This window comes from Colletotrichum phormii (assembly GCF_030913505.1).
Source record: "Colletotrichum phormii strain CBS 102054 chromosome Unknown BDP81scaffold_20, whole genome shotgun sequence".
NCBI lineage: Eukaryota > Fungi > Ascomycota > Sordariomycetes > Glomerellales > Glomerellaceae > Colletotrichum > Colletotrichum phormii.
The window spans coordinates 676303-704260 of NW_026851462.1; the positions used below are offsets into that span (position 1 = coordinate 676303).

Sequence of the window (27958 nt, forward strand, 5' to 3'; positions counted from 1 at the left end):
ACAAGCCTACATCCCTACCGACGACAACGGCTGCGGGGTTTTCCGCAACGTGATTGATGGAGCATGGAGGGGGGGGGGGGGGGGGGGAGACGGCACGGGAGGAATGGGAGGATGCCTGGGGAGGGGCCAGAGGGGTTCGTCGGTTCGATGGGGGACGGAAGATCAGCGTCTGTCAGCGCGGGAGGGGGGTTTCTGCTTACTGCATGAGCTGGCCCGATAACGAGTGCTTTCTCTCCGGCGCGGGCGGGCGGGCGGATCCGGATCATGGTCTTGGATCTTTGTTTCTGAATGAAGGCTGAGAGAAGTCTTTCCCAGTCCTCGCAGGCTGTCGTATCCAAGAGATGAGGGATTCCTCCAATTCCAGAGGACCTCGGGGTTCAGGGTGCAAGACTGGATGACTTCAAAGTTCAAACCTGCTTCGCGGATGCCCTTTGGCCCAAGCACCCGGCCGATTGAGTTGAGGTGCGAATAGTTGAGACGCTGGAGCATGCAGTCTTCTGCCCGAGAAATAGGAAATGTTTCACCCCATCGACGCAGGTAGAGCTCGAATCGTTGGTGGTTTGTCTGTGCTTGGCCTCGGTTCATGTTTTTCGTCCTCTCTCTCTCTCTCTCATATGCAGCGCAATACTCTGCTGAAGAGCATTCCTCAAGTTCTCGCCAGTTGGAATAGTCAATGGCTCGGGTTTTCTGCCATGCCATTGACTTTGACTTGGAGTCTCCGAAAGAACTTGAGATAGATGCAGGGATTGAGAATCGGGCGTTGTCTCGTTCTCCCCCACCATCCTCAGCCAGCTCGGGATTGAATCCTTCGCGGGAAAGACGGCATGAACCGAGGCTGTTTAAGGCTCTTTTGCGAATCGAACCTCCCAAAATATCTTTGATCAAAAGAGATGAGAGTGCTACCCTTGTGTAGGTACAGTCTCGATGAGCAGCGGGTCAGAGGCAGCTTTACACTATCCGCCTGGGAAAGCTCATGTAACTACGAATGGACAATACCGATCAAGTGAAGCTCAGTCCAGAATAAGTCAACCACTCGTCAAATCAGCCCGAAGAGCATCCCATCTCCCAGAATCCTCCATCCCATTCTTCCCCCGTGGGGTCCAAGTGTCCCCATCCGGACTTCGTTGGTAGCCAGAGGTGGTCATCCCACGGTGCCTACAACGTCCGGAATCATCACGCTCGAACGGAGGTTGCAGTTGCAGAATGCCCTGCAACTAACATCCTCACCATCCTCACCATCCTCGCATGCAGGAACATACATCAACTCTCTTCCTCTGTTACTTACATTGACTTTCGGGATGCGGCCTCACCCCTTGATTTCACCAACGCAGATATCGTTCTTATCATCAGGTCCCTTCCTCCCTCGCCCGGGGGGGGGGGGCTATCCCGAAGAGAAAAGGCAGATCCTGCAGGCCACTGTTGATGCAGTAGCCGTTGATGTAGTGGCCGTTTTGAAACGGCCGCGAATGCAGCGAAGGAGGTGCGTGGGAGTGATCAATGCGCCAGCCTGTTGGATGATGGACAGAGTTTTGTGTTCTTTCAACGTTTTTCATCAAAACAGTCTGAATAGGTTTGTTTGTTTGAACCATTCTCTTTACGCCAAGTAATTTAGACATCAGCTGAAGCGAGAGAGAGAGAAAAAGGATGAAAAGGGTCCAGGGTGCGAAATCGGGCGACGGGGATGATGGACCCGACTCGTAGCATTCGCGGCTGAAAAAGCCACATCTTTGCCTCGTGTCGTTTCTGTGGCCTTAACGCTGACCTTCATCTGTTAAATCGTTGATTGTGCCCCGGCCCGACTTTGGCCAAGCTAAATCTTCGCATGATGTTACTGCCAAGCCGAGTCTCTTCTTTGTATGAGTCGCGATAGGGATGGGAGGGCTGAGAATTTTTCAGAAATGGTTTTCGAACGTTGAACAATGGTCGTAGGATGAGAGGGAACAAAGAGCCAGAATCCAGACGCAGCGGGCAAACAATGTGAGCGTTGACCCGAAAGTGAGATGTTTAATCAAGGGATTGCGATTTCTTTGTTCGACTAGGTAGAAGTTAATTAGTCGGCATCATCGCCCGTTCGATGCGACTTCAGGGACTGAATCATCAGCTTGCAGAGTGAGTGAGGGAACCACGGAAAAGATGAGTGAGCGGGTTGGAGTGAGTGAGATCGCTCATGAGTGAGTGACTTGCAGCAGCGCAGCGCCTCACTAACACGACGGGATCCTCACCACCACACCACCACACCACCCGCCGGGGGTGTGTGTCCAGGTGCAGAACTGCAGGTGGTGTTCCAGCTCCGCCCCGCGGGTCCTTTGCCTTTCCGCCATGGCCCCCGCGAACGAGCGAAGAAGGTTCTCAGCGTGTTCGTCCACCGGGGTTCCAGCTCGGCCCACGAGCACCACGTCGGCTGCTGCTGGACTGTAAGGCGTCAGGGTTTGGTGGCCGAGCGGATTTGGGAAGCTGATTGAGCGCCTAAGCTAAGCCGAGTCGAGGTAGACTCCTCGTGGACCGTTGTTGTACATTGTTCTAAGTTGGGAGCCCACGCTTAGAGGTTCTCTTGTTTTCTCTCTGTCAAACTGTGGTCCAGTGCGACATTACTGCGCAGTCTTGTTCTGTTTACCAAGACCAACAAGCCTCGACATATCTCCAACGCAGATCGGCTAGGCAGACGAGCACTATGGCATCAGAGACTGACGCAAGTGCAAGTGGTCCTCGTGTGTGTGATATCCATCGATAGACATGACACGATCTGGGGAAGACATTAGGCATACGTTTAGGACAACGTTCGGCCTTATTCGCTTCCTCGCCGTCACAAAGAAAGCCGCCGCAAGAAACATGAACCGCCCCAAAAGTCTAGGTACATCCCTAACCAGACACACCACACCCTTGGCTCCCCGCGGTTGGTCGGGGGGCGGATCTGCTTCCCTGCTGCGGGAAACAGGGATGGTAGCACGACGAAAGCACACGGCCAATTATAGCCGCATCGCATGGCGCCGAGCGAACGATTCACAACCATGGTCCATGGTCCAACCCAACCCAACCTACGGATCCCCCTTGCCCGATGGGCAGAAAGAGAAGTTGTAAGTTGTAAGTGGCATCGCTGCGGCAGCGGGCAGCGCCTTATGGGGCACACTCACACGGCTACGGCTACTATTCCCAAACATTACCCTCTTTTTTTCTTTTTTCTGTTTCTGCTTTTCTCTCCCCCCCAGTCCAGTCTCCATCCCATCCCCCACGCCCGCAGTTGGGCGATATGCACACTCCCAACCCTTGAATCTTTGTATGAGTGTGAGTGGGATGGATAGCCAAGGCTTCGAGGGGATGCGGGCCACTCAGCGGTAGAGATGCCCCTTCTGCCTCGCAGTTGCTTCGCTTGCTTCGGCTCGTGCCCTCTCACAGTGGACAAGGGTCTGATAGGATCCTTCCCCCTCCATGGCCATGCTTGCTTGCATGGAAGCTCTTGTGAAGCTCTCTCTTCTCAATGCCAAACAAGGTCGCCATTGTGTCTCGCAAGATCCAGAAACCATGTAATAAAGGGGACCTCTCATCCCTCCTTCTGTCATCCCTTTCTCCCCCATCTTCTGATCACCAGTGCCCATCACCACACGGACTTTTATCTAGAGAGGGTCTCACGCACAGAGCTCTCTATTCTCGTCTCCGTCATCAAACAAACGCTCCGAGCGGAATCAACAGGACCAAAACACCATTCACCTATCCTTACACATAAACATTGGTGATGTCCTCACTTGGGTGCAGTCGTCCGGAGCATCATTGACCATCCGCACAAACATCCCACACCACACACCCCTTCTCCTCCACCCCCTTCCGCCCACCTTACCCGTCACACTGGCACCACCGGAGGCCGGCGCCGGCGTACACTATCGCGGCACCATCTTTTGCTACCTTCTCTAAACTTCTTTCCCCCCCCCCCCCCCCAACTCAGCTACGACCTCGGATCTAGAAGGGGGAGGGGCAGAAAGAGGTCGAGACCCGGGCGGGGACGTAACGGACTACGACTTGAACTACTGCGACTTGTTCTAGTCCCGTTGTCAACAAACAAACCGCCCAATTCCTTCTCTGTCCGCAACGTCAACATAAGAAGACATGGCACCTGTCATTTCCGACATACTCAGACGAGAAGAAGCAAGAATACAAACAACCTTACAAGTAACAACAACAATAGCAACTGTAACAACGTCCCCATCACATACAACATCACCGGCACAAACAACAGCAACATCAACACCGACGCCAATAGACGCAAGCAACGGCATCGGCGGCACACCAGGAAACATTGAATCCCCTTCCTCGGCAGGAACAACAACAACAACAACAACAACAACAGTCCTCATCATCGTCATCCTCTGCTGCGCATCCGCCATCATGTCGGCGACGCTCTTCTACGTTTTTGACCGCAAAAAGAACGCCCAGTTCCGCGAGGCGTGTAGGCGGGACCCCTACCTCACGCGCAAAGAATTCGCCCGCCGGCGCAAGCTCAGTGCTCTGGAGAGGCTCGAGGAGGAGGAGCTGCAGCGGAGCATCATGATTCGCAAGTCTCTTGCGAGTCGCGGGCCGTCGAGGAGTAATAGCTGCGAGGACGTGTTTGATCTATCTTCGATGCAGGAGCAGCACCACAGCCGCCACAACCACCAGATGACGGAGATGGATATGCCGGAGCCACCGAGGGGCAGGCAGCAGATGAGGGAGCACCAGGAGGGATTACAATTACATCAAGGGCGACAATCATCTGGGGAGTGGGCGCCTAGCGAGGGGAGAAGCAGGTCCGGGTCCGAGACTTCGAGTTCGGCTTCGTCTGCGCGGCGGGCTTATACTGGGCCGGGGTGTTCCGGTGTGGATGCCGATGGTGCCGGGACCCTGCTGACGCCGCAGTCGAGCGGGACGGGGCCGAGCCGGTTGGTGCTGGATAAGGAGACTGCGCCGCCGCCGATTCACCCGATGGAGGAGATTACACGACCTTTACCGGCGGTGCCCAGAACTGATGGTCCTTCGCATCTGTCATAAAGACAGGGTCTGGAGTTGGAGTGTATGTTTACGAGATTTGAAGCGGGAGGGGCCGGAAGGGTTGCCCCGTTGGTGTATTCTTGTACCTTCTTTTACCGTACTTTTCATTTGTATTGATACCCATGATCGAATACACGTCAAGATTTTGACTGAATTTTTTTAATTTTTTTTTAAATATATATATTTTTTGAATTGCCCATGGTGAGAGAGAGCGGTGAGTTGCGAAGGAAAGTAAGGTAGCAATTGACTTACACCTTCCTCGGCGGGTTGGAACATTCGAGCAGATGACAAAGACTGAGAATTCGAGGTCGACAGTGGACCCATTCATTTGATGAGGTAAGCAGACGAGGTTGACCCAAATAAGGTTGCCGATTCCCTCGTACCTTCCAACCTCACTGTCTGCTGAGTCATCTCACCACCCATCTCCGAAAACTGCCTGCCTAAGGTCGTATGGGGGTCAAAGTCCTCATCCGTAATCCGAAACCTCAGCCTTGACTTCTCTCCCCTACAACCCACTTCACGTCACTCGCTCGCCGCACGAAAGATTGTCGTCTGCCATCCGCCGCAACGAAATCTCGAGAAATCGTCGCATCGACTTTTTTCAGAGCACCTTTGCGACCGTCGTATACGAGTCCTTCGAGCTGCGCGACATTGGTACATTGCGCCGTACCTTCTCAAGTCTTTGTTCGCCACTTCCCACGTCTCGGACGCCTTCACTGGTAGAATCGGTCGGCTGGCAAACAAAGCCTTTCTCTCCCTCGACTCCTCTCCTCCTTCCCCCGCAAAATCGTCTTTCGCGACTTCCCGTCAAAGGACATTTTATTGGTGAGAGAGGATATTCCTGCCGAAAGTCAGGAAGTCATGGCTCACCTTTATCTCTGTGCATAGTTAGGGCATTCCCCGAGCGCTTTCGTCATTCTCCCGCTGAACGCCCAACCCGTTCATCAAGAAAACGCCGATCAAGCAGCCTGAGGATTCTCTATCTATATACATTCGCCTACTGCCTCGGCGTGGGATCGAGACCTTACCTCGGTTCCGAAGCAGCTTCTAGCATCGTCCTTTGAGACGATCGTTCATTGGGCGAAGTAGCCGTCGTCCAAAGAAAACACCGCCAAGCTGCATTCGCCGCTTTTCGTTCAGCTTCATACCGATCTTCTCTGGATAGCAAAACCCAGCGAACCGACAGAAGAAACCTACCAAGCAGTCGTCAACAAGCGAAAAGAACTCCGGCGGAGAAGAAAGGAGCTCAGACGTCGTCGCAAAGTCTTTGACGAAATCAACAACATCTACACTGCCAAGCCGTACAAGCCCAAGATGCTCGGCCCCAATGGAGCCGCGACGGACGAGAATGCCGAGGGCTTCAAGGATGACCTCAACTGCGTCGTGATGTGTCCCGACTGCAAGGAGTACCCTCCCAATCTGGTTGAGGAGTTCTCTTCTGGCGACATGGTGTGTGGTTCTTGCGGCCTCGTCGTTGGAGACAAGATTATCGACACCCGCTCCGAATGGCGTACATTTGCCAATGATGACCAAGGCAACGATGATCCCTCCCGTGTCGGTGACGCCGTCAACCCCTTGCTCAACGGATCACAGCTCGAGACCACCATCGCTTTCGGCGATGGCAGAGACTCCAAGCAGCTTGCTCGTCTTCAGAACAAGTCCCAGAACGACAAGGCTAGCAAATCTCTGATGCAGGCGTACAAGGAGATTGGTGCCTTTTGCGACAGTATCAACCTAGGCAAGAACGTCTCTGATGCGGCCAAGCACATCTTCAAATTGACGTACGACCACAACTTCATGAAAGGCAAGCCGCAGGAGGCTGTCATCGCAGGTTGCATTTTCATCGCCTGTCGTCAGACCGGTGTCGGCCGTACTTTCCGCGAGATCTTCCAGGTCACCCACGTGTCAAAGAAGGAAATTGGCAGGGTTTTCAAGCAGCTTGAGTCCTTCCTGCAGAAGATCAAGGAGGAGAACCCGCGTGGTGCCGGCTCTCTTTCCAACCTGGATGGCTACAAGGCCAGCGCGTCTACCAGTGCCGAGGACCTCTGCACTCGTTTCTGCTCCAACCTCAACTTCCGTAATGCGCAGAAGATTGAGAACGTCTCGCGCGCTCTCGCACGCAAGACATCGAGCGTCTCTGAATTAGCTGGCCGTTCGCCTTTGTCCGTCGCCGCCGCCTGTATCTACATGGCATCTCACCTCATGAAGGAATCTAGAACCTCCAAGGAGATTGCCTCGGTGGCAGGTGTTAGCGACGGCACCATCAAGACGGCCTATCGGTTCTTGTACCAGGCTCGCGACAGACTCATTGAGAAGGAGTGGGGCGCGGACAAGAAGGCAATCGATAATCTTCCGGTTAACTAGAAGATTTCTGGTAGCCCTCCCGACTGCTCAGTCACTGCTTATCCCCAGGGCGAGGCGGAAGAAATGGCCACTATCAAAATTGAGGCGAGTGGTGCCGAAGACGTTGCGTATCCGACTCCCAAGCAGGAGTAGGAGACGACGTCAAAGCACACACACACCTTGGAGCATCGTGCAGCCGGCTGCATTTCTTGGTCGTCAGCCGCGACTGCAAAACATGAAAATTTCCATGGGCGTTTAGGGGTGGTTTCCCTGTGCCCGCCGTCTCATTCTGTCGATCGGTTCTAGTCACCTGGAATGGTGCAACCTCGAAGCTCTTGGAAGATTAGAGCTGGGAGGGTCCGATTGTGACGAGACAGATTTGCTTTCTTGCTCGCTTGCGTGGTGAGGTTTGGGATGGGGATTCTGGAATTATTAGGACTGGGGTGGCTTAATTGCATAATCATTGCGGATATTCCCAGATTGCTGCTTTGTTTGTTTTTTTTTTTTTTTTTAACCGAGGATTCATAGCATAGACAGCACGAATCACAACATGCTTTCACTCATGACATTGCACTAATCAATGATCTTCCATGAACTTGATATGCTCATGTCCAGAGATGTATGTGAATAAGGTTAAAAAAATAAAATAAAAAATAAAAAGAGTGAGAGGCCCATAAAGGCACAGCTCAGCAAGGTGTGTTGAAGCATTTCGCAAAGGTACCTTGGTGAGCTCGTGTACGGTGTGTAAAGGCCGTGTACAATGATATTTGCACTTGGTCCACCGGCCAATCAAAAGCCAGCTGTCCCCCCAATAACTTTTTCCCACCACAGGGAAACCTGAGCCTTGCCTCGCGTCGCGACTCCATCAACCAGCGTCGATTGACACTCATTCAGCCTTGCACTTCACCAGACCTGCGAATTGCGCCCACGAATTCCCATCTCGACTCCACCATCCACCTCGTGTCCACGTGCGCACTTCACAATGTCCGGACGTCGTTCTCGGTCGGGCAGGGCTGCCGCCAAGCGCGCCTCTGCTGCGCTTCGTAAGTACAGCTCTTTCCCAATTATTCACATTCGGTCGCGACTTTCAGAGCTGCATGGTCCATGATTTGAATGCGTGGATGGTCTGCAACGCTTTGGAGATGTTTATTCTACTCGGTTCATCTTCAAGGGGTTGTTTAAATGAGGGATGCGAGCGCATGGTGCCTCGATGGTTGCCTCCTCGCTTCGCGTACCCCTCCATTCATGACAGCTACCCCTCGAACAAGTCGCTGTCACAGCAATAATCCTTGGGAGAAACCACAAGTGGAAGCTGATTGCTGACTGCACTCTGATGTTAGAAAGCACGCCCAGGGCCTTTGAGGGTATCGACGATGACGAGCCCGTCCCCGAAGCTGTCGAGTCCGAGCCCGAGCACGAGGCGCAACCCGAAGAAGACGAAGAGGACGAGGAGGAAGAAGAGGAAAAGGCAAACGAGTCAGGCGAGGAGGAAGAAGCTGCCGATGAAGACGGAGAAGAGGAAGAGGAAGAGCAAGCAAACGACGAGGGAGAGGAATCCGAACCTTCAGCCAAAGAACCCACTCCCCCGACGGAGCCTGTGGTGCGTCGCAAGCGACTAGGACGGCCCCCGAAGAACAAGCCACCGGGCTGGGACAACATGATCACCGTACCCGCATCCGAAGCCGACACTCCGCGACGTAGAGGTCGTGGAGGTTGGCGCGGCCGCGGCGGACGCCGACCTGCGCCTGGACAGGCACCCCCTAAGCTGAAGCAGGTGATTGACAAGGAGGGCACAGAAGTCGATATTGTCGACGACGAGTGCGTGCTCCCTGAAGACGCGGAAGGCGAGACAAAGGTCGACAAGCTCGGCAACCTCCAGGGCGGCCGCCAGTACCGTTGCAGAACGTTCACCGTCAAGGATCGCGGCGAGCGGCAGTACATGTTGTCGACAGAGCCCGCCCGTTGCGTCGGTTTCCGCGACAGTTACTTGTTCTTCAACAAGCACCCGAAGCTGTACAAGATCATCGTGAGCGACGACGAGAAGATGGACATGATTGAGCGGAATATTATTCCCCACTCATACAAGGGCCGTGCGATAGGTATCGTCACGGCGCGATCCGTCTTTGTCGAGTTCGGCGCGAGGATCATTGTGGGAGGTCGGAATATCGTGGACGACTACCGTGTGGCTGACATGCGTGCCTCTGGCATCATCGAGGGACATATTGCGGACCCTTCCGACATCTTCAATCCCAACGAGCCGTACAACTCGAATCAGTATGTTGCGTGGTTCGGCGCCAGTGCCGTGTACCATACCAACCAAACACCTGCTGCTTCGGATCCTCTTGCCGGTTTGACAGAGGTCAAGAAGAAGAGGGTCAACGTGAATGACACGAACTGGCAACTGGAGCACGCTCGTGCTGCTAGGTAGGTTTCGAATCTTTAATTCGTCAATGTGTCACAGACTAACAAACCTTTAGCGAGTTCAACAGTCGTCTCAACGCCATCCGCATGGCAACACTGCGGAACGGCGCATACGACATTCACACCAACCTGATGCAGAAGCCAGTCAACACGCAGCCGACCCGCGCTCGCGTCGAGAGAGTCACTCCCGGCGACACAAGCGACGCAAACAGTGCATTCCCCACGGTCCCCTCAGCCGTGCAGCGCAACTTCAACGTCGTCGATATCGTCTACGAAATACCGCGCGCGGGCGTCCAATCCGCCGGAAAGCGACCCGCCGAGGTGCCCGATTTCCTGAAGCCCTTCAACGGCATCCTGGCCATCGGCGACGACCTCAAGGCTCTCCTGCCGCCGGAATGCCGCGCATCCCTCGAGAGGCACCAGGACCAGCAGCGGGAGTTTGAGTCGCGCTTCGGCGACGAGAAGGATAAGATGGCGCGGGGTAATCTGCAGATCGACAAGGCGATTGTGCCGCAGGGCAAGCACTCTTAGAAGGAGTTGATTGCGATCCCCAGCTTCTATCCCATGCCCGACGGCCGCTTTGAATTGCGGATGGGGAAGCGCGAGTGCAGCTTTTGCGGCGGTAATGTGAGGGTGTGCGGTCACGGGAGGGAGAGGAGGGCTGTGTTTCATACGCGGCACCTTGGTGCGGTTAAGAAGGCGGTCAAGGTCGAAGCTGCTGTCGCTGCGCGGAAGATGGTCAAGTCGGAGTCGTCGAGTTCGCAGGGCAAGATGCCGATTGGACCTTCTTCCCTTTCGAAGGTGATGAGCTCGGATGCGGAGTCTCCCAAGAAGGCCACGAGGGTGGCGTTGGCGATGGCCCGGGGCGTGAAGCGGTCTTCGGATGGACTTGGTGAGGGTGAGGGTGAGGGTGTGGGTGTGGGGAAGAGGGTTAAGATCCGGTCTGATATATTCCGCGGTGGCATTTGAAGTCGGAGAAGCAGAAGGGGAGGGCGTAGATTGCTTGATGGAAGTTGGTCTTTGATTCGTTTTTTCCATCGCGGGGAGAGTTTCTCCCTGTTGGCCTGGCGTTTTTGGGGGGTGTTTGGTGGTGGAATGGTTTCAAGGGGGGGCCACCACTACCTAGGAGACTGTGGAAAACTATTACTGTTGATGTTAATACTGCGTTCTTTCTGCTAGGTGGGCTTTGCTCGTTGAGCAGAGAGAAGGCGGCATATCTAGGAGCAGATCTGGGGGACGCCCCTGAGATGAGAACTGCTTAAGTATGGGGAGATGTGGAAGGGGAGGAAGGGGGAGAGCTGTATGTAGGACTAGCATGATTCATGAATGGCTCATAAAGGATTCCAAAGCAATCTTGTCTTTCTTTTTATATGAGTATGTGAGGTGTGAGATGATGCTGGGGGCGTCTGGAATCGCCTGGTGTAGGAAATGGGGTTCGGGAGATGTGCAGAAGAGACAGGCCGAGGTGTTGAGTCCGTTCCTGGAAGTCATTGATTCCTCTGGGTTGATGCAGATGATGAGTCTTGGGGCAAGGACTGCATTGTGTCTACCTGATTTCTTGCATCTCTTTCAACACCTTTGTCGGAAAGGGGAGGGCTGGGCTGGTCTCAAGGCCATATAAATACATCACCCATCGTGAGAATTCGCGTTATCGTCCGGCACAGAGCATCCTTTGGGCCTCGCATAATTCTCGTGATCTCTTGGCACCTGCAAGCAGGCATTGGAGAAGTTCCTAGTTCTTGGTTGCCGCATAGCTCTTTTCGATAATCGCTTCCAACCTCAAGAGATCCAGGAGTCCTAACGCCGCTTCACTTCTCGTCACGTATTCGTTAGATCATATGCCCGAATACGGAGCAGGCAACGCTAAAGGATAGACACGGTGGCTTCTAATCTAGTAGATCTTACTTGTCGAGATACTCCTTCTTAAGAATAGCGAGGTCCCGCTAACTACCGCCAGCCGCCTCTGGTAAAATGACGGCTCGGCCGAATCGACGCCCAACTTCCTGACCTGGCTATGGTGCCATACCTGCTTGTCGGGCAAGTCGTGGGAGTCGCCAGGGCCGGTTTGTTAAATAGGCTCATCGCCGCTAGGAGATAATGGTTATTGCCTTTGGAGCTATAAAAGAAGTGGTATAATAGATGGGAGCTTCCGTGTTTGAATCTTGGCGATCATGAGAAAACATCCATCGAATATGGGACCTTGTCAAGCGTTCACATATAGAAGTGGTGGCTCTATGCAAAGACAAGCATACAGATATGCTCGACGATGTCTGGCACCACTGTTCGATGCCCCATGTCATTCAACATCATTTCCCAACGTACCTGTGGTCAGCATTGGGAACAGCTTTTCTTTCACTTATCCTACCTAACTTCAGGACTACCCATCGTCTATCCTATTGATTACGGACAATGGGCTCAGTCCCAGAACCTCTTCCCCATGGCGTGTCAGTCGACATGGCAAATCAGCCCAGCAACCCAAAAGAAGTGGCGACCTTATTAAACAACATCGGCACGCTGGGCGCCTCCTTCTCTCTCGACAATGACCAGCAACGTCTCGATCTCTTGAAACAGGCTCGTCAACTGGTTCAGGCTCTGGATACGCCTAGAGAGATCATGATAAAGCACTTGTGGGCACAGGTAGTACACGGCCAACCATAGATGGTCACCAGACGTCTTACTGATTCGGTATACGATACATAGCCCGCCACTGGGTGCGCCATCGCTTCTGGAGTTGAGTCAGGCCTCTTCGACTTCATGGCCCGGAACCCAGGGCCCAAGACCATAGCTCAGCTCGCGGCAGAACTCGACTTTGACAAAGATCTTCTGGCACGTTCGATGCGGCACCTGGCGTCGACAGGATACCTGTACGAGACCGGCGTGGACGAGTACGAGACGAACCACTTTTCAAAGTCGCTGACCCTTCCTATCATCGGCAGCGCCTACTCCTGCGTGTAAGTCTACGTCATCCAGCCGAATATAAGTATCTTACGACCTCTTTCAGAGTCGGCGGCGTCTGGCCTACCTTTTGCAACTTCCCCACGTACCTCAAGAAGAACGGGCGGAAAATCACACCAGAGGTAGGACCTCTACAAGATGCCATCGGCAGCAACAAGGACTTCTTCACGCATATCATGGAAAAATACCCCGCCGGCGAGTTCCAGCAGTTCATGAAAGGGTACGGTCAAGGACGGAGACTCTGGATGGACCCCGATTTCTACCCTGTAGCCGACCACCTCATCGATGGCGCAGATACTACCTCACCGGGCGCGGCATTCATCGTCGACATTGGCGGCGGTATCGGTCACGATCTAGACGAGTTCTGTCGTAAACAGCCTTCTGCGCCGGGACGGCATATTCTCCAGGACCTCCCTCATGTCCTCTCTCAGGCGCAAGTCCAGGACTTGGATCCCAAGGTTGAGCTTATGCCGTATGATTTCCACACCGAACAGCCCGTCAAGGGCGCGAGGGCGTATCACTTCCACTCTGTGCTGCACGACTGGACGGACGAGGTCTGCGAGAGTATCCTTGGGCAGGTCAAGGCTGCGATGAGGCCTGGGTATAGTCGACTACTAATCAATGAGAACGTGATACCCTCTAGGGGCGCAGATTGGCAGGTTACGGCGCTCGATATGGTTATGATGACTGTTTTTGCGTCGAGGGAGAGGACGGAGGAGGCTGCTGGGTTGAGGATCGTCAAGATCTGGTCCAGGGGGGAGGGGTCTGAGTCGCTCATTGAGTGTGAGTTGGCATGAGGGCAGGTGCGGTGCCACTGCGGTATGAGGAAATTAGGGTATGAAAGTTGATCCAAGTAACACCTCAGCGCCTCACAGTTTGCCTCTAATATCCCATTGGTACATGAAGGCTACAAACACTCGTTGCTTGAATGGCTCAACGGTCTGAAGTACAGCAGTTACTCACAGATAACTCATCCATACCATCCAGGAGCTCCGGGGGTTAAATAACCAACCCCAGCAGGCTTCTCAAGGCGCAGGTCAGCCAGCCCTCAAAAGATTGAACTCACTGGCCATCTGCGAACGCCTCACGCTTGACCTGATCCACAGCTTCTTTGATCCATCTCCAGTTGGAAACGCTATCTTCTTCGACCATGTCATCATTTGCGTGGTCGTAAAGTCATTCGTGCTTGCTTCGTTCTCCAATTTCTCGTCGCTTTCGTAGGCCCTTGTCAGATCCGCAAGTCTGGCCTGATGCTCAACATAGATATTATTCACACTGTTCCCTGCCTGAGATTGATTCTCTGAATTCTCTAAGCTATCATCTTTGGGATTATATGGAAGGTTGGTGGCGGTAGAATCTGTGAGAAAGGCCTTGGCATAATTTTGTAAGAGTAAACTGCTGGGTCTTCCAACTGTCATCATCGCTACCAATGACCAGTCAGAAGCAACGACGGCTCTTATTTTGGATCTTCCTCTGCAAAAAAGCAAAGCGTGATCTCGAAGAGATGCAGCTTCGATGTTGGTCTTTCCCTGGAAGAAGAGTTTGCAGTGGTCTCGGCCGACAAGAGACTGTACACGAGCGCTTTCTCTACTCAATAATTGAGAGTGTTCGGTGAGCACTGCACTGAGAATCCTGGTTTTTCCTTGGAATATAAGACTGCAATGATCATTTCCGACTACCAGTTTAGTCCAGGAAGCCTCCCAGCTTAGGAGTTGGCAATGGTCGTTGAGTATCACATCGTGAATCTTGGCTTCGCCTCGAAGCCGCAGGATGCAATTTTGGTTGACGTAAACCTTATCAATCTCAGTAGGCCCTCGAGTTGTAACAGAACAGCGACCGTACATGATTAAGTTTGACATCTTCGAATCGCCGCGGGCTACGAGGCTTGACCAGTCTGAACAAAGAGTCGAAGCAACTTCGGCTTGACCTTGGACGATGATAGAGCAACGGTCCATCATTTCCAAGGACTTAATCTTTGAACTAGCTTCAATACGTAGCCGTGAGAGATCTGCGTCCCGCACGTTTCCGATCTCCGTGGTGCCTTCAGCTACAATAGAGCAGCGTTGATACATGTGGAGGTTTGTAATTTTCGAACTGCCGCCGACGTTCAAGTTAGTCGTATCATAGCCGTGAGCATGTTTGATACGACAAAAGCCACGAAGAGTCGTATTGGACCTATGATAGAAATGAAGATGTGATATCGTCAGTGATGTAGTGAATGATGCTGTCGGGCGTGATAGAAGCCGTTGTCCAGGGCCAATCTGACTAGCGGTCTCTGAGGATGGCGGGCTTTCGTCATTTGCTCCAAGTACGTCCGACAAAGATGAAACCAATAAGCTTGATTCATCATAAATATGGACATGCTTCAAGAAAAACCAGGCTCTTTGATCTAGTGTAGCCAGCAGGATTTTGACGTAATCCTTCCGCTGACGAGCTCGGAGGTTCAAGTCGTCATTGCCGTATCCAGTGTCAACATGACGCTGCTGAGCAGCGAAGGGATCTTCTTCCCTATGTCTATCATCCTCTTCGACCTTTCGAAGCAACAGAGCAGTTCCCTCTAAACCATCCAGAGTTGCCATTGCAAGTGGGTTGAGGCCATAGTTGTTTCGGGCATCTGTGTCTGCTCCATGCCTGAGAAGTAGAATCACACTTCTCTCTGGTGACTCTAAGACCGCTGAAGTTTTGTCCATCCCCGTTTGAAGCTTCTGGATCTCAGTGGTGCCAAGTCTTATCTTGGATTCGTTATAGCAGTGTAGATCCTCGACGTGAATAGTATTGAAGCAAGGGAGACTGGATGCATAGTGAAGAGGCGTGTTCTTTCTGTTGTCGCAAACATTTACTTTTGCGCCCTTCCGTAAAATATGATCCAAGACAATGTGGAATCTATTCTCTGCGGCCAGAGAGAGGGCAGTCCTTCCTTCTGTGTCGGTCGCTTCCAAGTGTTTCCCAATGAGCTTGCAAATACGTGGTTCAGCGACCTTTTCGGAAGAACGGTTGTCGTCGATGTTGATTTCATGTACATTCGGCGCTTTGAGAATTGTGATATTCCCGAGGCTCAATTGAGAACTGTTGTACACCTGGAAACTTTCGACAAAAGTCCGGGACCGCGGAGGCAGTAAGGCCCAGAGGATCGGCGTCATGCCACCTTTGTCCTTCAGGTTGACATCCGCTTGCGCCTTAACAGGATATCGAGAGCGTCCCACTGCCAATTCTCTGCCACAACTGACAATAGTGTTCGCTCGTCAACAGATCTTCTGATATCTATATCCGGCAGATTTTCGAGGAGAAAGTGAAGAACATCGGTGCTCGTTCTCGACTCCACGGTACTTGGCAGTGCCGCGGAAAATGATAGTCTCGACCCCAAGACCTTGAACTCGCCATACACGAGTCTTGCCTTATCGTAGAGGCAAATATATTGCGTCTTGAATTCCGTAAGCCTGGACCCAACTGCCCAAAACACTGCGGGAAACCCGTGTATATCCTCAGAAACAAGACTTGCATGGCGCTCGAAAAGCATTTTAACGAGGTCACGACTACGACCAACGATTGCCCATTGCATCGGCGTCCATCCGCGGCAGTCCTTCACTTCAATGTCCTCTCCTCTGTCCAGAAACTTCATGGCGGTCTGTTGGAGGCCGAAGTATGCGGCAATGTGAAGTGGTTCAAGACCTGCGTATTCGTAACCACCCGGCTTTGGCTTCCAGTCGGAATTTAATGAATCAATGACGGCCTGGAAGATGATTGCCGGTCGGTCATTGAAGTCTAAAAGGTTGTCAATCTTGTCCCAAAAGTGCAACTCATCGTGTTGAGCATGGCAACCCCAATACAGTCTGGCATACCGAACCAATGGATGTCCATCATCAATCGTGCCCTGAGTGAGTGAGTCCAGACAAGTCTGTGCTAGCTGTTTCTGGGCTCCTGCAAGCCGGTGATTTTGAACATACTCATCCTCGAAGTCAGTGTCTGCCGTGTAATGAATGAAGCGAACTCTCTCAGTGAAACGGTCTATCGTCACGACTCCCCGACAAACCCTAAGCAAGTCCTCTTCGGAGATCCCTGTGTGCTCGCCAGTAACATGCAATCCTGCCTTGAGAGAAAACGCCCCCTGCAGAAGAGGTAATGTGACCTTGGTGGGGTCTTGAGTGAACTTGAGCCATGAGATCACAGTCTGGGCAATGCCTGCCGATTGCTTGTCCTGTTCCCAGACAGTCTTGAGAATCTTTTCGTAGGCCTCTTGATAAGCCTCTCCGACTGGTTTATCGTGGAACGATGGCAAGTTGTGTAAGTGTCGCTCCAAGACCTCGACCAAGCAATTACGTGCTTCATTAACTAAGAATTGCATGTAAAGCTGGGCTGGGAGAAACCTGAGGGTCCCCGAGTAGATAATCAGCACACGACTACTTATCAGGATAGCCGGTGGAGGGGGAAACTCACATTCCGGCTGCTTTCTCGACTATGACATTGTAAATCGTTTTGAGAAGCTCTGGTTTGTCTTATATCAAATTCTTCAAGTTCTGGGCATGCTTGATTCTCTGACGAATGAACTCCGATATGTCTTCGTGCGTTGCTGAAATCTGCATCGTTGTGAACGGATCCTCCAACCGAACTCCGGCACTTGAGGGCGCGTCGTATCTTGAAGTGATCAAGAACTGGTACTTCTCTCCAAGGGTATGAAGCGCATCGAGCAAGTCATGTCGTGTGTCTGTTCGACTCGCAGTCTCGTCGTCATCCCGGCACTCGTCCAGAGCATCAAATACGATATATATCGTATCAAATCGGGTCATTTCTTGTCTCAAGAGTCCTTTGCATTCTCGGGACTTGAGGATGGATTGGCGCCTTGCAGACTTGTTGTCGTTATACAACGACATGACCTCATCCGAAATGGTTGGTGAGAGCTCAACCAGTTGACGAAGTATCATCCGGAGGAACTTTAGTGCTGACTGTTTATCGTCTTCATGGTCGAAATAGATGTGGGCAAGGCCTATATTTCCTGGCCGTGTGCTTTGAGCTTTCTGGATGTGGTCAATGGCAATGGTTCTAAGTCATTAACGGTCAGCCAGGAACCATATCCCTAAGATACACATATCGAGACAAAGTACTCACGCGAACGATGTCTTGCCAGCACCAGCTTCAACAATTCAGTACAGTACTTAACTCAATTATTGAGCTGCAAGATTATCAGGTGACTCACGCATCCCGTAGCACCAGGGCCACTTCTGATGACCTCCGTACCAGTTGCAGAATTCAGGTCTCTCCAATGCCTGGACCCCGACTCCTTCGCAGAGATCTTCACGTAGTCGGTCAAATGGGGTTTCTAGGGCTCTAGGTGACAACCAATTCAAAACCTCTTTACGAATAGCTAAGCTTTGTCAGTCAAGTAAGATAGCGAGACATCGATCAGACTGTCCTCCTACCTTCCTGATCATTCGTATACGTCACATTAATTTGGTCTCCTAAAGTGGTGTTCTGACTCTCTGAAATCATCACTCCATTGAACTTGTGGCCCTTGAACAAGAATTAGCGCCCCCGCAAGTATAGTTATCTCAGCGGTCAAAACATACTGTTCTGGGCTCTGATACCGAGCTCTGGGACGGATTTCGCAGCATGTTCCGTATTTCTAGAGGCCGAAGGTACTCGGGCAACAGGTCGGATGCTTCCGCCATGTCAGCTTATTATTTCGCTATGCTACAAGCGAATGTTATCTCTATATTCCAGGGTAAAGGGGCATTTCATATTTCTGATGCGAACCGTCAATGAGATCAGTATATGTAAGTAGCCTGATGGTGTCTGAGGAGTTTGGCGGGTTGCCTTGCCGATAAGTGAAACCATCCTCTGTGCCGAATTGCTTTCCATGGGGCATTTGACATATCAGATTTTCTGACATGCATCATGTATTGAAAGTCATGTCTAGCATTCACTGGCTGATAATGACTCTGGCGGCGTGAGGCGGCACACCTGGTGAGGGGTTCTCAGCCCCTCTTTGACCGGCTCCTCAATCATCGATCGGCCAGCCACTTGCTAGCCAAATGACCTCTCCTTGCCTTCGCTAGAACACGCCAATCGTACATGGGCGGTGTCTCTTGGAGGAGATCGAGATGGCAGGTGTCCCTGTTCTCTCCATGTTCCGATTGGATGCCCGGTCCAGGAGAGAGAGGTGATTGGCGTCAATTTAGCACGTTGGTGTGGTGCTGTTTTTTCAGCTTGACGCCTCAGGGTTTCCCCGATGCCACATTCGAGTTGCACAACGTCTAAATGCATTTCGGTCTCCCAGTCTGGCCTTGCAAACCACCAGTTCTCTCTTGATGTCGCCTTTGCTCCGTTGACCCGTGATTGACTTGCCCATATCATCCGACCAGATCCCCCCTATCGGGGTTGATCGATCCCATCTTACCTTCGTGTCCCATCATCGGCCTCCGTACGATTCAAGGCTTGAAGCCTTACCGTGACTCTTTACGAACCTTAGTTCTTCAAGACTTGCACCCCTTCCATCGTACATCTGGTAACGCGATTCGCCGAGATGGAGCCCATATCATTCTCTCTGGCCATAGCCGGAATCCCTGGTATCTTCAAGTCATGCATCGACTGTTTCCAGTACGTCCGAGTTGGACGGGCTTTACACCAGGACTTTGGATTCTGCATAGCAAAACTCGAAGCCGCGGACATGCAGCTCACCCGCTGGGGGGAGTCAATGTGCTTCCTGGATGCGGATTTTGATCCTCAGAAGTTGTACGCCAAGGGCGAGTGGAAAGAAGCCGACATCAAGAAGGCAGGAAAGTGGTTGAAGATGATGTTTGTTTGTTTGTTTGTTTTATATTTAACGCCGTGGCGGCAGACCTCCCGGAGGGTATGTGGCGTGAAGGGTCGCAGGCTCTAGCTATATACTATATAGTACACGCCGTATCCTGACGTCCTCCAAATCTTGCTCGTGAGCTACTATGTGTTCTATCCATCCCTAGTTCCCACTGGTGCCCTAGTTCCGTTATAACCATCTGGTTTCTTAATAGAGGTAGTTTGTCGTTTGGAGGATAGGTTATGACCTATCTCCTAGTACCGCGGGCAGATCTTCTGGAAGAAGTCTGTCACGCAGAGGAAGGCCTGGAAGCCTTCAGAGTCAGTGATTAGCCCCTTGAAGTAGCGATCGAGGGACCCTATAGGTCCTACGGGCTCCTGGCGGCTGTAGGGGTAGAGGGTGGGCCACTGTTGCCTCCTCAGTAGGGTCTTTCGGCAGTAGACTAGATGGTCTGCCTCCTTAACCCATCCACAGGAGCAGGTGAGTAGTGCTTCTGTGTGGTTAAAGCGTTGGTGATATTGTTTAAAGTCCCCGTGGCCTGACCGTGCCGCGAGGAGGTGATGAAGGGCAGCCCTAGGGAGGCCAAGTTCAGGAGGGCAAACAAGGGTGGCCTTGAGCCCTAGTTGGGTATAGCGGGGAGTTGCCTCTTGTTTCCACCATCGTCTATATTGGCGTCTTGGCCGCTCTTTAGCAAGCCACTTGATACCTGATAGAGTAGCTAGTTGGCCCCTAGGGACTGGTAGAGTTGTTCCCTCCTTAGCTAGGCTGTCTGCTTCTTCGTTTCCTTTAATATCTTGGTGCCCCGGGGACCAATGGGTTCGTATATCGTATATCCTAGCTACCTCCTGGATCTCTAAGAAGGCAGCTTGTGAGGAGTCTGGGACCTTGCCACGGATTCCCTGGATGACACTGGTATTATCGATGCAGATGTGTATCGGCTGGCCCTGAGAGGTATGGAGGGCCCGTCGGAGCCCCGCCCTCGCCCCTTCCGCCTCACCGTCAAACACCTCTGCTAAGCCGAGGCGGCCGCAGCCCTGGGCTATACGTCAGTTCTTGCGATAGATAACAAAGCCGAACCCCGTGGCCCCATCAGCGGCTTTAGAGCCGTCTGAGTAGACGATTGTATGATTGTCTGGTACGGTCTTGAGCCAGGCTTGGAAGGCTTTAGCTGCATCCTCCTTGCGCTCTAGGGCTATGAGGTCTTGTGAGCCTGGGGGGTGTTGCGGCTGTATGAGTAAAGGCCTTGGGCATTTAGGTAAGAGGCCAGCTGTTCTTTGAAGTCTTGTTCGTTGCCGCCCTTGCTGCCAGAGCCTTGGGACCAAGGGATGTTGTTGGTCAACCTTCTGTAGCCGCGTAGCAAAGCGTAGTCGTGCTGCTTCGAGGGCAACCTCTGCTGTGGGCAGGCCAGCCTCACGAAGGAGGCTGCTAGTTGGTGTGGTCCTCCAGACAGGTAGGATAGCCCTTGCCGCTGCTGAAATAACTTTCCCGACTTTGCGGACCAGGCCCTTCTGTCCCGTACCTATAGTAGCTATCTGCATAGTAGTACCACTACTGGTATTGGTGTTGTTACTTAAGGCTGGTCTATATAAGCCTGCATACCAGGTTTCAGCTCCGTAGAGGACTGTAGGTAAGATACAGGCCACGGCCGCTTTACGCACAGCAGCTGCTGGTAGCCCCCCTTTTGTGTTTGTTAGGTGCCGTAGGAAATGGGCTACCTTTTATGCTGCTGCGACCTTTGTTTCCACATGGTGCCGGAAGGTGAGTCTCTTGTCGAACCAGACCCCTAGCCATCGTATGGGCTTGGTCGAGGCCTTAATAGTTAGGCCTCTTGCCTGTATATCTGGTATATCCCTTATCTGGTTATGCTTCCTGCTAAAGTGGATTGCCTCGCACTTAGCTGGGTCAAAGGCAACCTTGTTATCAGTGCCCCAGTTGAGGATGTAAGTAATGTCCTGGCCTAAGGCTGTGGCATTATCTTTTAGCGTCGGGCTAATAGCTAATAGACCTATATCATCTGCATAACCAAACCGAAGCTTTTGATTATCAGCTAGGATATCGGCTATGTATAGTAAAAAGAGTATCGGGGATAGTGAGGAGCCTTGCGGCAGCCCACAGGATAGGGGGGAGTCCTCTGTAGTAGTATCCTCTAGCCTAACCCGAGCAGTTCGGCTGGAGGTGAAGGTAAAGATCAGCCTAATCAGGCTACCAGGCCAGCCCTGCTGCCGTAGCCTAATAATAAGTTGGTTGAAGATGATTGAGGTGGCATTTGAAAATGCCAAGAGGACCTCTGAGCAGTTCAAGGAGCTCAACGAGGAGGAGGAGGAGGAGTCCGAGAACCTCCAGGTTCCTGATCAGGATGCCGAGATGGAGAAGGCAGATCAGACCGTGAAGAAACTTGTTTCAAAGTTCCGCAAGGTCACCCTTCTTCGACGAGAGAAGGTCACCACTTCTGAACGACAGGAGGTCGGCGCTCTAGCTAAAGCCCAGTAAGCCATCTATCGCAAGTCCGAGTTCGAGGGGTTAGTCGGATCTATTTGCACCATCGTGGACAACCTCGTCAAGCTTTTCCCAGCACTTCACCCACAGCAAACTGACCTATGCCTTGTTGAGGCGAAAGAAGTCGGGCCCGAATGTTTCACGAAGCTTCTTGAGGTCCTTGGCCCGAATGACAAGTTGCTCTGCGCAGCAGTGGAGCAAGAAGCGAAGTCTCAGGGCCACGTCTTCTACAACGTGGGCATAGAGAATGGCGATGGCGTGAGGCTTGGAGACGACTACACAAACAACCTTGATGCCACATCGTATGGAATGACATTCACCGGTTTGCGAATCGCCAACTCGAAGAACACGTCTGCTGGCCACAACCACACCATCGACAAGGATGTAGCGATATCAAAGTTGAAGCTGGGCCACCAAGTGAATCCAGGAGCTTCATCAAATTGAATGGTTGGCCTTCTCTGAGCAGCCACTGTAGATGTTGACGGCCATGGCAGTACGTTGGTGTTCCAGGAAGGGGGAGAATTCAGAGCAGCATCTACTTTAGTTCTCATAGTGTCTCCTAACAATATAAACAGCAGCAATTTGAGCATTTTCCATTGGTGAGACTGGATGACGGCAAAAGATCTCCTCTATTCATGAAGGGCTCAGAAAAAGGCTAGTGTAGTAGGTCTTCCCAGGCACATTGTCGAGAAAACTTGTCTAGCTTATCTACATAGAAAGCAGCTGCTTTGGGAGAGCAGCAGGGCAGGCAGCCATGAGTGTTAGCAAACAAGCGACTTGCCGCTCAGGAGTAAATGGTCTCCATATATAGCAGTCGATAACGAACAAGCTACCGTTCTCTCAGATCATTCCGTCTTTGGTGTCTTTATTCGATGGATTAAAGGCAACGACCTTGGCCCGCAGGACATCTACAATAACATCTACAATAACAACCATTCACATCTACACCTGGAACCACAAAGACAATCTTCACTAGTAACGCCCGTTCACCTCCCGACCCGTATTCGTCGTACCATCCTCATAAATACAGTACAAGCACGAAGGGGTACCGTGAGATAGAACTCACGATCCCTAGCCATTTAAGGATCCAGAGGTTGACGGGTTCAAGAACAGGAGACCGATCGACTGCCAACTTCAGCACCACCACCAACCGAGCAGGACATTGACTTGATTTTCGGCGGCTGAGGGATCGGACTCATTCCCGCGGTTGACTTGTTCGTGAGGAAGAGATAAGCTACTTTGGGCTTCGCTATATACTCATCAGGATGACCTTAGTTGGGATAACACAGGAGCGACCGGTCACCCGTTTGGACTTCTTGCCTTTTCTTGAGTTTCACGCATAGTCCTTTCTCGACTGGTAAGCATAACTCCCTGGTTCCTTTGAACCTCTTCCTTTTAATTGAGTTCACTTCGAGATGCTTGCTTCCCAGCAAAGAGGAAAACAAAGCCGGGCTTTCATCGACCTGGTGTGAAGCATCGTGGCCCATCATTATAACATCCTGAGTCAAACATCAAGGAAAGTCATCAGGAAAACTCGCAACTCAAGGCTTGAATCTACGTGACACTAAGAGATCGCAGGGTGTCTAGGCCATCTTCCAAAGCATACCCAGAAGCAGACCAAGACCCGTCGATTTCCAACAGAGACGGGCCACACTTCAAAAGCGGAACAAACTCAAAGATCATGGCTACATCACATCTCCCAACTCCCGAAGCGACATAAATCAACCTCACAACTTCACCACCCCTCAAACATCCTTCCAAGCAACCTCTCTCAGACCCTCTCACATGCAAAACACAAAAGGCAAGATCAAATCCATTTGCTCTCAACACTCAAACCCACAGACGTCATGAAAACCCAAATCTTCCGTGCGCCTCAAAGTCCCTTGCTAAACCCTTCTTCACCCTCTCCAATCCTCATCGTCATATCAAATTCCCCAACGACTTGCCCATAGCTTCATCAAGCTTTTTCCACGATACATACCACATCTCTGGGTCGTCTCCAACAGGACAGGGCGATGGCGGCGGCGACGACTCGGGCCGTCACCACAGACATTCAAGAAAACCTCCCGGCATCACGTCAAAGCCACATCTGACCACCCAGGCCCATCCGACCCAACAACCCGAAAATACAAAACACCTACCACATACACAACCAAAGACTCACAGAATCCCGTCCGAAGAAAGGGCATACATGTATGCACCAAAGCGAAAACCACAGCAAAGACAGGCCTAAACGACACACCAACCACCCTGTATCTCACCTCTCACCCTCAACAACCCACCAAGCAAGCCAGTGACATCAAACAAGGTATCGAGGAAGCTTATCGTAGCCTTGTCCATTCTCTCGTCCGTGAGTTCGTTTGTCCCCTGGGAACAGGACATCACTTTGCTCATTGCTTATGCCTCACATTTCTCTTTTACTCTCCTCTCTCTCTTCTTACGGCATCAACGACTCAACGAGTTTTAGGTCCGTGGCAACAGGGAAACTTGGAGCGGAACAGATCAAGTAGGACAAATGGGGAACTTCAACTTCCGAAACCAAGTACAAGATTATATTTAGAGTAAAAGGTATGTAATCAAATACCGCCCGTCACAGCAAAAGACCAAGGTAGACAGGTTGCAGGCGAGACATCGGTTCTAAAGTCCGCACGTCACTGAGGAGGTCAAGACAGCAATGAGCTCCCATAATAGATCTCCAGGCAGTGCATTGCAGTAGATCCGCTTCTGCTTCTACTCTGTTCTACGGTAAGGCAGGGGCAAGCAAGCGGCCTGTACTCAACCCTCCAGCGCTCCATGACACTGCAGAAAAATGCCATGATCGAGAACAAGCTCGAGCCCCAAAAAGCTAGCGTTCGTCGCCAAGGCCAACAACGACCCGACGCACTCGATGTCTGCGTCACTTGGACAAACCCTCCCATCGCAAACGCCTGACTCCCTTCTCTGCGGAATAAATCCAACCGAGAGACGCAGAAGGAAAGCATACGCCGCGGTTAGTCACCCTCGAATATGACCTGGCCCGTCTCGCAGAGATCATGGACCGTGGTCGGGATATTGGTGAGACCACCCTCCCCACGGGTTAGTCACCCACCCTTCCCTCCAAGGCCCGTCCGACCGTAGAAACGTGACCGGACGTCAATCCAGCCCAACGGCACGATCCGGCGTAGGAAGTGGTGGTGGTGGCATGGGAGGGTGGGATGCCACACCACCTCAGCCATAGGCGGACAGCGGATAGTGATCATGGATGCAGCAGCCACAGGCCGCCTGGCTCAAGCCGCCCACCAAGTCCCAACCCAGCCAACGCCAAACCACAAAACACCCAACCAGAAAGCACGAGACACAAACACACCCAAAATAAAACCCACCCTTCCGTCCACTGCGTCTGCGTGCGTCCAGCCCGCTCCGTCGGTCCAGCGATGCGTGAGCGTGAGTGCGTGGGTTGCGTGTGCTGCCTTGACGTGTGTGCAAGCAAGATCACGCGCCTTGAAAGCTCGCCTGGCCCGGCGCTGACCACCGCTGCAGGACACGGCGCAGAAGGGGCAAGGGCAGGGCAGGGTAGGGCAAAAGAATTACCTAGTGAGTGAGTCGGCAGTCGAGCCCAAGAAGCTACCGTTAGCTGTAGCCTGGTAACTGGTTGACGTCTCCCTCTCTGGGGAAAAGAAAGACACGTTTGGCTTAGTAGAAGTGTTTGCCTGCGATTACCGAGACAAGTGTGTCCCCAAAGAGCAAAGGCGCGACAAGTGTCGGCCCTCACTGGCTTGGATGAATGTACCCAACGAGAGCACTGGCATCAAAAGACTGTAGGCAGACAGACATATGCGTCTAGGATGCGCCATGCCCTTCTCACCGCTTGCATGTGCCGTCTACCCCTATCCGGCCGAATCGCGAATCCAAGGGGAGCATAGATGCGGTACGGCCTTGTCGGTAGGGACGGACGCCACGCGCATAGCCGTTTTGCGTCTGGCGCAATGTGCTCAAGAACGAAGCGTGGCTGACAATCTACCCACTAGTAGGCAGCTTTTCTTTCCCTTTCCTTTTTCGACGGGAGGCAAACAAGAATGCGGGATGGATGATGCGCAAGTTCACGGTGACTGTAATGAACTCTCGGAGCCAGATCGTCAGATCACCGACTGGTCAACGGCGGCCCGTCCGGATACGCTGGGTGGGAGTCACAAACTCCCAGATCCGTCCAGTCCGGGGGTAGACAATGCAATATCGAGCCCAGTGCGTTTTCGCCTGGAGGCAGCAGACAATCACCCTATTGAACGCGCACGCCTCGTCTCGACGGGGATGTGTAGTAAGCGCTTGAGTGATACGGGCAGGCGGACGGATTAACATGACGGTGATGACGACTGGGTGTTCACGCGTCTGGGCGGGGTGTGAGAAGCGAGATCAGGATCGCAGGCCGTGAAATGGAAGACGGAGCGGAACGGCTGAGCTGCCTGCGGCACAGAGGCGTGAGAATCATCCCGTTGGTGAGCGGGCGCGCTATTGTCCGGATGCTTGTCAAGACGTCCGCAAGAATGGCTTGCCGTCTCCATGCATGTGGCCGAGGGGGGGAGGTAAGTTAGGTACTCACCTAGTTCCAAATATCAACCATTCGCATCCCTACATAGTCACAGACACTTCTTCCAAGACAGACAGCCAGAAATAGGTAAGGGACCGCGCGACTCTTCTCCGTCCATCACTATTACCTACCGCTTTCTTGCGCTCAAAGGCAAGGCACTACTGCAAGCACTCTAGCAAGCGCGTCTTCCCTGGGCCGGGGGCCACTACCTCCGAGACGAGGCTTGAGATCGAGCCTGCTACTCATTCATCGGCGGCGGGGGGCTGTATTCGGCTGGTGGACCTTCCTCCGGCGGCCAGTATGACATAGGTAGGGCAACAGGCTGGAAAAGCCTTTGTCGGAAAGGTTCCTCGTGTCGTGTCGGCCAAATATGTATAAACCCCATACGGCGTAGGCAGGCCGTGGTTGGGTGAACTGTATTAGCAGATCCAACCCCAGAAACGAGCGCCGGGAATTTGGGGGTCACGCAGCCAGCCCGTCGACGTAGACGGTAGTGTAGATCACGGCGGGCATTGAATAACACCAAACGTGCATCTTCTAGCACGTTGTCGATTGACTCTGGAAGCCTTGGCTGACCCTCCGTGACTCCCTTGCCTGCACTTCTAGTCGTTGCGCTTCCCTGTCACTTCATCCACCTCTCAGCAACAGTGTATCCGTATGCATGTGTTTGTTTGTGTGTGGGGGACTCGGGGGATGGAGGACGAGCCGATTCGGGGGGTGGTTTCTTTGACGGCGGATAGAGAGGGTCATCGGTCACGGGCTGGGCTGTGAGCGTGGCGACTAACACTACGTCAAGAGGTTGCACCAACACATCGATGAGTGTGATGGATGGGTGGTGAATGGTGATGCGTTTCCCGCTGAACGCCTGCTGGTCCCGATTGAGAGTGGTTTTGCGGAGCAAAGGCGGGCGGCTTGGGGCCGATAGCTCCTCCCGGGACCCGTCCATGACATGCTTCGACTCCCCCTCGACTCTCGAGGGCCATCTGTTTGGATCCTCCGTCCCAGGCGCCGTCGCGGCGTTCGTCCATCGTGGGATCGCTTGCAGATTGGCCATAGCCATCCCATCCGTGACTGGGCTCAGTGGGCTGCAACACTGGCGGCTTCACACATACGCACAGAATCGCGGCATTTTCTCGAATTTCTCCACTAGGACAGCGGTGCACGCCGTCCGCTCCACCGGTTTCCAGATACCCGGCCAGTCAACGGTCGCCAATCGTCGCTAACAAGGCATTTCTAAGCAGTCGACCTTGTCTTTCAACGCCAAGAGCTGTGATGTTCTGCGGCAGGGGGGAGAGGTTGGTAGTCCAAGGGGGCGTCGAAGTTTGAAGACGTAAATGGCACCCCAAAGTCCCGTAGTTCCAGGTTCGTCTGCG

General features: G+C 52.7%; 8 protein-coding genes across 8 annotated transcripts; 5 read left to right on the forward strand and 3 right to left on the reverse strand.

The window, feature by feature from the left end:
* Positions 1 to 3924: 3924 nt before the first annotated feature.
* On the reverse strand, positions 3925 to 4328 carry BDP81DRAFT_435923 (uncharacterized protein). The gene has a single exon (XM_060591086.1). The coding sequence runs from the start codon at positions 4287 to 4289 to the stop codon at positions 4044 to 4046; it is 246 nt and encodes an 81-aa protein (XP_060441488.1). The 5' UTR covers positions 4290 to 4328; the 3' UTR covers positions 3925 to 4043.
* On the forward strand, positions 4322 to 5154 carry BDP81DRAFT_435924 (uncharacterized protein). Its single transcript, XM_060591087.1, has one exon. The coding sequence runs from the start codon at positions 4378 to 4380 to the stop codon at positions 5014 to 5016; it is 639 nt and encodes a 212-aa protein (XP_060441489.1). The 5' UTR covers positions 4322 to 4377; the 3' UTR covers positions 5017 to 5154.
* A 1176-nt stretch (positions 5155 to 6330) lies between these two features.
* BDP81DRAFT_327930 (transcription factor) lies at positions 6331 to 7380 on the forward strand (the record flags this gene model as incomplete). Its single annotated transcript, XM_060585173.1, has 1 exon — positions 6331 to 7380. One exon carries the CDS (start codon positions 6331 to 6333, stop codon positions 7378 to 7380), a length of 1050 nt encoding a protein of 349 aa, XP_060441490.1.
* A 1169-nt stretch (positions 7381 to 8549) lies between these two features.
* Positions 8550 to 10380, forward strand: BDP81DRAFT_97520 (chromatin remodelling complex subunit). The gene is made up of 2 exons (XM_060596541.1): positions 8550 to 9783; positions 9837 to 10380. The coding sequence occupies exons 1-2, from the start codon at positions 8693 to 8695 to the stop codon at positions 10309 to 10311; spliced, it is 1566 nt and encodes a 521-aa protein (XP_060441491.1). The 5' UTR covers positions 8550 to 8692; the 3' UTR covers positions 10312 to 10380.
* A 1854-nt stretch (positions 10381 to 12234) lies between these two features.
* On the forward strand, positions 12235 to 13532 carry BDP81DRAFT_397777 (O-methyltransferase; the record flags this gene model as incomplete). Its single annotated transcript, XM_060588370.1, has 3 exons — positions 12235 to 12417; positions 12481 to 12731; positions 12782 to 13532. 3 exons carry the CDS (start codon positions 12235 to 12237, stop codon positions 13530 to 13532), a joined length of 1185 nt encoding a protein of 394 aa, XP_060441492.1.
* A 172-nt stretch (positions 13533 to 13704) lies between these two features.
* On the reverse strand, positions 13705 to 14648 carry BDP81DRAFT_435930 (uncharacterized protein). Its single transcript, XM_060591088.1, has one exon. The coding sequence runs from the start codon at positions 14592 to 14594 to the stop codon at positions 13773 to 13775; it is 822 nt and encodes a 273-aa protein (XP_060441493.1). The 5' UTR covers positions 14595 to 14648; the 3' UTR covers positions 13705 to 13772.
* A 1241-nt stretch (positions 14649 to 15889) lies between these two features.
* Positions 15890 to 18398, reverse strand: BDP81DRAFT_397778 (uncharacterized protein; the record flags this gene model as incomplete). Its single annotated transcript, XM_060588371.1, has 8 exons — positions 15890 to 16497; positions 16575 to 16606; positions 16680 to 16986; positions 17273 to 17772; positions 17839 to 17863; positions 17927 to 18094; positions 18150 to 18240; positions 18297 to 18398. The coding sequence occupies 8 exons, from the start codon at positions 18396 to 18398 to the stop codon at positions 15890 to 15892; spliced, it is 1833 nt and encodes a 610-aa protein (XP_060441494.1).
* Positions 18399 to 21347: 2949 nt separating this feature from the next.
* Positions 21348 to 22156, forward strand: BDP81DRAFT_97549 (uncharacterized protein). Its single transcript, XM_060596542.1, has 2 exons — positions 21348 to 21465; positions 21529 to 22156. The coding sequence occupies exon 2, from the start codon at positions 21587 to 21589 to the stop codon at positions 22013 to 22015; it is 429 nt and encodes a 142-aa protein (XP_060441495.1). The 5' UTR covers positions 21348 to 21465; positions 21529 to 21586; the 3' UTR covers positions 22016 to 22156.
* The last annotated feature ends 5802 nt before the right edge of the window (positions 22157 to 27958 follow it).

Excerpts from the sequence above, each read along its gene's own strand:
- BDP81DRAFT_435923 (XM_060591086.1), bottom strand. The coding sequence starts at position 4,289 with ATGTTTCCTGGTGTGCCGCCGATGCCGTTGCTTGCGTCTATTGGCGTC.
- BDP81DRAFT_435924 (XM_060591087.1), top strand. The coding sequence starts at position 4,378 with ATGTCGGCGACGCTCTTCTACGTTTTTGACCGCAAAAAGAACGCCCAG.
- BDP81DRAFT_97520 (XM_060596541.1), top strand. The coding sequence starts at position 8,693 with ATGTTAGAAAGCACGCCCAGGGCCTTTGAGGGTATCGACGATGACGAG. Across the intron at positions 9,784-9,836 it reads GAGCACGCTCGTGCTGCTAG|CGAGTTCAACAGTCGTCTCA; the intron begins GTAGGTTTCGAA and ends ACAAACCTTTAG.
- BDP81DRAFT_435930 (XM_060591088.1), bottom strand. The coding sequence starts at position 14,594 with ATGTCAAACTTAATCATGTACGGTCGCTGTTCTGTTACAACTCGAGGG.
- BDP81DRAFT_97549 (XM_060596542.1), top strand. The coding sequence starts at position 21,587 with ATGTATAGTAAAAAGAGTATCGGGGATAGTGAGGAGCCTTGCGGCAGC.